This window comes from Montipora foliosa, chromosome 3 (assembly GCF_036669935.1).
Source record: "Montipora foliosa isolate CH-2021 chromosome 3, ASM3666993v2, whole genome shotgun sequence".
In the NCBI taxonomy this organism is placed as follows: Eukaryota; Metazoa; Cnidaria; class Anthozoa; order Scleractinia; family Acroporidae; genus Montipora; species Montipora foliosa.
In genome coordinates this window covers 13,845,226-13,855,225 of record NC_090871.1, presented here as the reverse complement: position 1 = coordinate 13,855,225, position 10,000 = coordinate 13,845,226, and the positions used below count along the sequence as shown (strand labels likewise).

The 10,000-nt window shown below is 40.5% G+C and overlaps 1 protein-coding gene across 1 annotated transcript in view; it reads right to left on the bottom strand.

Moving 5' to 3' along the window:
* The window catches only part of LOC137996849 (deleted in malignant brain tumors 1 protein-like), a 59,264-nt gene that overhangs the window by 15,662 nt on the left and 33,602 nt on the right, over positions 1-10,000 (bottom strand). The window contains 4 exon segments of the mRNA XM_068842459.1: positions 116-139; positions 2,886-2,909; positions 3,340-3,657; positions 6,012-6,332. Of these exon segments, the coding sequence (XP_068698560.1) occupies positions 116-139; positions 2,886-2,909; positions 3,340-3,657; positions 6,012-6,332 (687 nt within the window).

The following is a 10,000-nucleotide window of genomic DNA, read 5'->3' as shown; positions in this document are numbered from 1 at the left end:
CAGAGTCACATAAAATGCACAAAAGAATCAATTTTGACAAAAAGAACTCTACACCAAAAACGTTCCTTTCGTAATTTCAGAAGATCAGTGATCGTTCTCAAAAACGATGGCTTACTTGAAGCTGTACTTGTTATTAATGCTGAAAACACAAAAAAAACAAAACTTGTTAGTAGTGATTCTGTGAGTGCCAATAACTCAATCTGGTCACCTTTCACACTTTTTCCTTGTGATTCTTTACTGAACCACGACTTGAAATGGTTATAAATTTGAGATTTTGTATGGGACATGCACGGTCTATTTTTATCCCGCCTTTTTCACAGTCATTAATGGTTGACAAAGTGGCGACTTAATTTGCACCACTCTTCAGAAATTTATCTAGTAAACGTTTAAGGTTAATTCTTTAACAGAAATAATTCCTCTAGAAGTTGGCATTAACGAAGCGACAGAAAAAAACTGAGATATTGCAAAGAATTTGATTTACTTTCATTGTTCATTTCAGTTTACAGTGTCCCAATTAGCGCTCCACAGCTAGAACGACTAGACACTTAAATAAAGTTCCTTTCCTTTCCTTTCACAATCATCAGCTTTCCGTGCAAAGAAAGACCTGGAAAATGACAGATATTCCATATAGTTTCCCTTAATCGTCCGGGTGCGTGTCATCTCCAGAGTCATGTGATTTGTGTAATGTCAATAGACGGTATCAAAACCCTGCTTGTTAATGTGATTGGTTAACTACATAAGTCCTGATCTTAATGGCCGACTGCCAGTTATCTTTTATCCTTTTTTCCAGCGGAAATCTTTGATCTGCGTACAAAAAAATTCAAATTGCTTTAATTGTCTCTATTGGTCATTTAATACCAAATGGTTTTGCTTCATTATTTCGTGTGGAGCCAGGCCATATACCTTCTGTTTTAGAGCAATTAATAGCAAGACCCGAAGGCTTTATCAATGATTCCCTCGCCGAGTTAGAACTGAAAGTAATGCAGTCAAATCATCCGCATCTTGTAGCTATTTGGTTTCCTGTTCACCTATAAACATGTCTTTTACTTCTGTCTCCACGTTCGAGGAAGAAAGTACTCGGACACATTGCCGGTATTACAGACACAGCGTTTGATAATTCTATAGAACGTTTTAACCCAACGCATGAAATCTGCACCAGAATTTTGGTCTTTAATAGGGGATTAACGTTTCAATGTTTTTCATTGTGTACCGAACAACTTCATCTTTCGGCGAGACCAGTGGCTAAACCAGTTGGAATCCCGTTCCTAGCGGCTGCGATCACTTTGGTCAAATCCAGCGGAACCGTTACCCGTTCTGTTGGATAAGGATGACGCATGCTCTGGCCAAGAACGAGATCGGTCCAATTAAAAACTATTTCTCCGCAGATTAAGTTTTTGGTTTGTTGATCAAATTTTCAAATAGCAAGCGTGAAAACAAGTTGAACGATTATCATTCTAGAGCCCGATATCTTATAGTTGGGTTGTCTCTTGTTTGTTTCGTTCACTCGAATGATTAAAATTCAGTGTCATGCTTAAGTATATAATCTTCCCTTTTTTAAAGTCCATCCCTGTTCCGCTTGTAAGGGTTTTTTTAATTGTTCCCACTTCACGAAACAACTAATTACTCCGCCCGTAAATGACAGCGATTGGTCCCCTGATTTAAGTTCTTAAATATAACCATGTAATGCCCTCAGACGCAGGCTTAGCTCAATCGATTGGTGAGGGTCGTTGATAGCCAGAGGTCGCAGGTTCGATTCTCAGCAAATTAAAATGTTTGTTTCGACTTTCGATCCTCTGATTTTGTGCATGCAGCTGTAGCTTTAATAGGCCTTATTCACGATAGCCGCCATGTTGGTTTTCAAATTGTCATGCAAATTATCCATTTGTTATGCTGGGGGGCAAACTTTGGAAAGGAAAAACGGCAAATTGCGGAAAATCGGCTCGTCGAATTATTGAAATAACATTGCAAAAAGTCCATTTTAGTATTTAGAATTAAGTACCTTTTATAATAATTTTATATCTTTTGATTGCCTTTGACATTTTGACTTTCTACTTCGTTATCTGCTCATTTTTCGCTAAAAAAAACGCCGAAGTAACTTGTGTAATGATTGTATTTTACCGCTTAGGTGATAAACATTCCATGAACGTGAAGCAAATCATCTGTGTGGCTAAGATGTTCGTTATAAACTCTCGAATTTGTGTTGTTTATCCCCTCAGAAGTGTGTAGCTAATTTGCATGATAATAGCAAATCCAATAAAGCGGCCATCGTGAATAAGGTCTATTATCCGTAAAATGAAGCACTGTCAGGGGGAAGGGGGAGGGGGGAATAAAGGGAGCACCGCGGTCGGCTTCTAGTGATAAGGAGCTTGCGAAACGACGACGCCGACGGCAACGACGACGCTACAAAACAATAGGTTCAGTGAGCAAAAACAATGGTTCTTAACGCTCTGCACGTGCGTTTTACATTTTGGTACATTTCTTTGCCGTCATCTCCTGAATGACGACGTGAAATGACCAAATTCAAGGCTCTGTGGAGGACGTTAGCACATGACGATGAATTTTCAGTTCTCTCTCTACGCTTCCAACCCACTCATACCAGTTTAATTCCTCGACAGTTACTACACATTTTTAACGCGAAACGACATGAAATAGTTTCGTAGTGATATGAATAACGCGAACTCGTATTTTAAAATGAAGTCCTCGTTGCCGTCGCCGTCCTCGTTTCGTAAGCTCCCTGATACTAGCCTCGGCTCGTCGATGAAAGGAACTACCGACATTAAATGAATTAACTTTATCTTTTGAAAGATACCTCGCGCAGTGCATGGTGCCAATAGTATAACTTATCTTGATAGATTTTCTGTATCTTTGTTAATTTTTTAACTTACCCAAGGCCGTAGGTCTTGGTATAGCTGAAAATCAAAGAAACAAAACTCGTTAGTGCTTTTGTAAGTGTGAGTCAATACATGTCAGGTTCAATGTCCCTTAACTTGAAAAAGAACGTCCATGGCCCGAAAAAATGGTCACATTAAGCAAAGAGTAAGTAAAGAGAATGATTCTATAGCTTTGTTAGTCAAGATTTGAGAGAAGTTAATCAATAAAGACTAATAAGGAAAACGTCGATTTTGATTTTTTTCATAACATCCACTGCAGAGTTTTCAACGTTTCTTTCTTAATCGGGTTGCATAACGATCGAATAAGTGTACAGTCAACTAGGGTGTTTTTTGTTTCCACATATTGGCGCGTCATCCCCTAAATAATGATTTAGCCAGTGGATCGCGGTATCCACCTTCTGAAAAAGCGAGGCCTGAAAAGAAAGGATTCATTTTTTCTGAAACTTACTTGCAACTGAACACACGACTGACGCATCTTCAGAGTGACCACAGTTGTGACTACCCCACCCTGCGCTCGTACAGTCCTTTAAGGATCGCTCGGATCCCTTACAGCCTACATTGTCCAGCCATATGGTACCGCTACCTTGCCCAAAATGAGCGTTTCGTGGAGAATAGAGAGCAAAGAGGAATCCTTGTTCACGACAAACAACTTGGGCATCTTTTATATCCCAGTCATCATCACAAACTGTTCCCCAGGCGCCATTGTGATATATTTCGACTCGTCCTTCGCCTTTCCAAGTTCCTCCAATTAACCTTGTGTTTCCATCTGCAAGTAAAACAATTGCAAACAATAGGCTATTTGTACTTTAATAATCAGCAGTAACAAAAACAATGGATTTAGCAGTTAAGGCTTTATCTCAACGTAAGAGGGATCGACAAGACACCCTCGCAAGTACCGTGCTCTACACAGTCAATGTTAACAGTTGTAGGTGAAGAGGCAGTTGAAATCTTCAATACTTTCGGTCTTAGCAGTGCAGTCGCTATAGATAAATGTTGTGTTTAACAGGTTTGACGAATATTGTACACCGAAGAAGAGTATTTCGTGAGAGCGACATATTTTCAACATCGTAGCACAAGGAGCGAAGGAGACAATTGACACCTAATGTCACGGAACTACGCAAGCTTGCGAGAACATGAAATTTGTTGTTACACAGCCCAATGCTCGAAAAATTCGTTGCAACGTTGCTTGAAGACTTGCGGAAAGTAGAAGTTAATTCTACTTGCCATTGTGCAACGATTTCTTAACGATTTACATCACATTCGACACCCGCAGTTTGATATCCGCTATCTTCATCGACCACACGTTTTCCAAAATTTCACACTCTTCCAGCAAATGACGGAGTACATTCATCGTACAGAAAAAATATGTTTTTTGGCGTCTCAGTCATCGATCGCCATTTCAGCTTGACAAATTACAAAAATGCAAAACCGTGCCGTGCAAGCCAACTACAAAGTAAGTTCAAGGCTGCTTCTCGAACACTAAAATTGGACCAACTAACTGTGAGAAGATAAAAGCAAAAAGCAATGATGATGTTTCAGTCCCTCGACGGGCTGGCCCCTCCGTACTTGCGCAAGCTATTGGAGAAAGAGGCACAGACCACGACTTGCGTAATTCTTTCCGTAAATTTACCCAAGCCAAGCACTAATTATTTGAAGCGTAATTAACTTTAGCTACAGTGGCGCTCTATTATGGCATTCTTTACCTGAAAGTATTAAGGGCGACTAAATCAATTGGGCGGTTCAAGAGGGAAAGCAATCGCGCACTCTCACTCGGCAATCTTGTAAAACAGTATTTTTACTCATCGTGATTACTTGTTAATAACATAGAGGGCAAAATTTTCTTAACAATGTTGATGCACCTCGAAAAACAATCAGCCAAGGGGAGTCAAAACACTCGTTCGCTCGCAAGACAAACAAAAACAAACAAACAAATAAGTCAACTACTTCTTTACGTCCAAAACGAGTACAGATGATTGCTATTTTTATCAAATCGAGAGAAAAATTAGAGTTTCATTCCGGATCCTGAACAAAGGCAACAACGATTTAACCAAATGTTAAGCTTTAGTTTATTTAATTCATCTGTGCTTTTGAGGTTTCTACCACTTGAAAATAAGAATCCGCTTTAGTTAAAAAAAAGGCAAACGGTTTGTTCACAGAAAGAACTTCTTCCACTAAGTTTGAGCTACTTGTTCCTCCCATCAGTGACAAAATATACTGTGACCTTTTTCGGTGAGCTGCAAGATGCCTTGGTACACCGGGCAACGTGCAAGTCGATCCAAGTTTTAAGCTTTTCATGAAAAAAATCTTTTGCTCTTCCTCTTATTACTCAAAAATTCACCTTCCGGAGTATCTAGTCATTGATCCTTTATGACATTTTAGCGAATGCAACGCTAATATATTCAGAGACAAATTTCGAAGAAGACGAAGTTGTTTTGCTGAAAATGAAGGAACAACTGAACGCGGAAGCGGTGTGTTCAGCCAATCAGGAGTGGGTATTTTTGGCCTTCGACCAATCGTAAGCGAGTAATTTTGCTCTCTTCACAATCAAAATTAAGAAAAAAAAGCCCTTTTCATTGACCAATGAGCATTCAGTAATTTTGCCCTGTATGTTGTTATATAATTATAATAGTAATTTAATTCCAATGATACTAGAGCGGTTTTCAATTGAGTGTTGAAAGAAATTAGCGAATTACTTTGGTTTTGCATTACTTCACTCAGTGATTGGTTCAAAGTTCTCGCGCCAGTTTTTCAACCAATCAGAAGTGAAACCAAAACCAATTGCGGCTCGCGTGTGCACATTTTCCCGCGCTTTGTGTCGGCTACATGTAATTACTTCGAGTTTTGATTGGTTTACTGGATTGTCTCCGTCCTTTTTGATTGGCCGAAGTAATTACTTTGGTTTTGGTTTTACGACACTCATTTGAAAACCGCTCTATATTATTGTACCTAATTAGAATACTATATAAAAAACCAGTACCATTACAGCGTCGACATCTCTCCGGCACAAGGATAAAGAACCAAAATTAAGGAGACATTGGTAGACAGTGACTGGATCGTGATTGGCCAGGACGCCTCGCAGGCGATGGAAAAAAAATAGCGCTGCAGCAGGCTTTTACTTACCCTGTAGTGAACACACCACGGACGCATCCTCATTGTGGCCACAGTTATGTGTGCCCCATGACAAATGCCTGCAATTTTCAATAGAGGACTCAGACCCCGTACATGCTACATCGTCCAGCCATATGGGACCACTACCTCTCCCAAAATGAGCACTTCCTGGAGCAGAGGAAGCAGAGGTGAATCCGAGTTGGCGACAGACAACTCGAGCATCTCTTAAATCCCAGGAATCATCACACACTGTTCCCCAGACTCCATTGTGATTTATTTCCACTCGTCCTTCCCCAATCCGGGTTCCTCCAGCTAGTCTCAAGTTTCCACTTGCTAAAAATTTAATATGCAGAAGAATTACAAAAGCTATCCAAAAGTGGGAGATCCCTGTTGTACTGTCATAAGGTCTATAGACATTTGTGACAGCATATCCTAGGGCAAAATACATTTTCACGTGGACGTTACCACAGCCTGCGGCTATTTTGAAAAAAAGCGTATATGATCTATGGTTTAACAAACCAACTTTACGCACTGGAATGACGGAAGTTTTGACAAATCATAAGAATCCATTTGCAGCTCCTTTATTACCTGAAAAGTGTGGTGATGAGCTGATTGTATCCTCTAATAAAACGAAGGTATTTGTTTCCCAGGGCCCAGCTGTTCAAAGCCTGATTTTGTTAATCACAGAAAGTTAAGTTTATGTATTGATGCCAAAACATAAAAATGCAAGGTGACAAACCATAACACCACCCCAGTGTAGCCAACACACCACGCATGCGCTTGCTGCTCCCAACCCAGCTTATCAGTTGAATCAGCTATCAGTCAGTTGTGTGGAGCTGCCTAAAACGCCCGCCTAGTGTGTTGGCTATGCCGTGCTGATGCATGGCTGCCAATTCACCGGATGAGATGGTTGTGCGCATGCGTGATGTGTTGGCCACAACGGGTTGGTGTTACGGCCAATCTCGTCCCCAGAGTCCGCCTTTTTTGTTCAGCACCAAGAACACGGACTCTGGCCATTTACAAATTATGCGCAGTTGTAAACGTTGAAAACCACTGTCGTTTCAATTTTCTGGCCTGCGTAGACGAGCCAGGAGTCCGTGATTGCGGACTTCCTGCCTTGAAAATGGCCAGAGTCCGTGTTCTTGGTGCTGACCAAAAGAAAAGCGGACTCTGGGGACGAGATTGGTGTTATGGTCTGTCACCTTGCTTTTTTTCGTTGACGAGCAAAATTCAAACCCTGGCGGGGTTGATATTTGATTAGCGCTATTGAATCCTCCTTCAACAATTGGGGCACTGCTTATCGCACTGCGTACATGGACGCCAAGAATCTTTGCTTTCCGGCGAAAAAAAATTTTTGCTTAGCAACGCTTGGCTCAATCATTTACCATATAAGGTCAAACTAAGGTATATGAGTTGATAACCGAGATTGGGTGAACCAATCAAAGCAAGAGAAATGCATTAACCGAGGTTGCTTTTATTATTCCACTATTACGCCATTTTACCATAAGAGAACGCGCAAAATATGAGACGGTAATACACTGTAGTGTCCCGCTTTGATCGGTTTAGAACAGAGCAAATACGAACGGAACGGGAGTTTTCAAAAAAAGAAACACGATACAGATCTAGAACCTGAGAATTTAGCTTGTCGTCGATTGTCATTCGTTATTTCGTTTATCCAATTACATAAAGGATATTTGGCTGGCTTTTTGTGCCGTTTGCATCGTTCGCACGGGCCCTGAAGGACAGATGATCCATTTTTGAAAAACACTCTTACCAAATAAAATTAAAAGCAAAATGGCACCTTTTTTGCAGTGGAATAATAAATCTCTCATTCGATGGTTTAACATATACAATAATCCCGGACCCTTTGCCCTGTAGGGGCTCGGAAAACTACTACGCAACTCGCAAAATATCCGCGCGTATTATATGTTAAGCCATCGGATAAGATGTATTTATTATATAAGCAAACTGGTTGGAGATGAGAGGAGACTTTTGGTTGGTTCTCTGCTAAGCGGTCCGAATTTTGCAATACGAACACGAAGATGGCCCGGTCATGAAGCAGCGCATATAGGTTGCCAAACTGTTCCCATTTTCCGTTTCCATTTTCTCGAGCATTAAAAGAAATTGCGAGAATTTTTTTTATTTAGTCATGTCGGAGTTCCAGTAAGAAATTTTACTTTCTAGAACCGTTAACTGAAGCAGGTGAATTGGTAAGGCATATGGAACAGAAAACTCTGCGCAAGAGAGGCAATATATATGGGTTATTGACCAAGCGTGAACTAGGTCAAGATGGCTGGATTGGATATTGGCACGTGTTTCATTACAGGGGATAAAATACTAAAAAATGATCTTGATCTTGCGGGACCAAGCGAGAAATCCCGAGCGGACAAGATAGCTCCATCTTGCCCGCTTGGGTAGCCAATCACAGCGCGGGATTTGATTCATCTTGCCCGCTCACGGAGAAAAGGAAAGGAACCTTATTTAAGTGTCTAGTCGTTCTAGCGCTGGAGCACTAAGTGGGGACATTGTAAAACCGACAATTCAAACAAAGAAAGCAAATCAAGTACAAATGTTGGTTTATGAGCCGAGGGAGGGGAAAACCGGAGTAACCGGAGAAAATCTACTCGATGCCAAGAATGCGTAGAGAACCAAACGAATTATACTCAACCTTCATAGGACGCCGAGTTTGGGAATCGAACCCGGGCCACATTGGTTGGGAGGCGAAGTTGCTGTCACCACCGCGCAAATCTCTGACATCGTTATATATGAGCTAGTTCATATAATAAAATATAATAAAAAACTTATTGAATAGCTTATTCGGTCTGTACTGGGAAAATATTGGTCTCGTGCCTTTTTTATAACTTTATGGATCTCGGCCTTTCAGGCGACCAATCAGCGATGTTTCTCGTAGTGACATCACCCATTGTTATGAATATGCCAACGACAGAACCTAATTGACTTCTTTCTTCCGTGGTTGGCAAAGTTTAATATCAAAAGAAATGTAACGTCAAGTGTTTGTAAACAAGAAATATCGTTATATTTACCCAGTACGGACCTCACGCTAGTTCAATAACATATATATATCACCTTCACCGAGTTCAAGCGTAAACGGATAAAGACTTAGGCTTGTTTTTTGGCCGAGTTGAAAATTGTTGCAGTCGTGGCTCGTAAATGTTTTGGTTCATTTTAAAAGCAAACGTGCACAGTTAGCTATTTCAACCTAGTTCATAAGCACTATCTTATGTATGAACATACTACTTTAAAAGGATATTCTTAATTAGCAAAATCCAACTAGTGGTCTATATCACTGCTGCGTTCTGGATTGGTTGCGCTACTAGTAGGATATTTGTTATAGCCCACTAGTAGCGAAAAGCGCCGGCTTTGTGCCACCCAAACACAACAAGTAAATCTAGCCTTTGACTAGCGAACAAGTTTTGTCTCGATATGTTTTTGTACAACTAGTTGGATTTTACTAAAACAATTATTCCTCGAGCCCGCATGGGCTCTGAGTCAATAGCCCATGCGGCCTTCGGCCTCCTGGGCTATTGACTCAGAGCCCATTCGGGCTCGAGGAATAATTGTTAAATAAGCCTGTGTAAATCTGCTCCCTCCCTGGTTAAAATCGGGGGAGAGTCTCTCTCCCCGATTTTTTCCAGGGGGAGGAGGCGGATGTACACGGCTAATTCTTAAACACCAAAGGAAAGTAAACTACTAGGTTGTATACATTAGAAGTTCAATTAATTTATGCAAAGTATAATTTTATCAGTTCTACAACTATCATTCACAGATTGCAAATTCAGCTTGTAAGTTGTTATTGATATGATTTTATTCGTAATATAACTGAACTAAGCGACCTGCATTAAGTCATTCTAGTACTATATTGTAAGTAATTTTACAATACTTGCAAATAGGTCTTTATAACTTTTAGAAGTGTAACAATTTGTAGTCTCATAGGTTACGCTGCGACCCCCATGAGACTTTATTCTCCTGGCATACTAAAG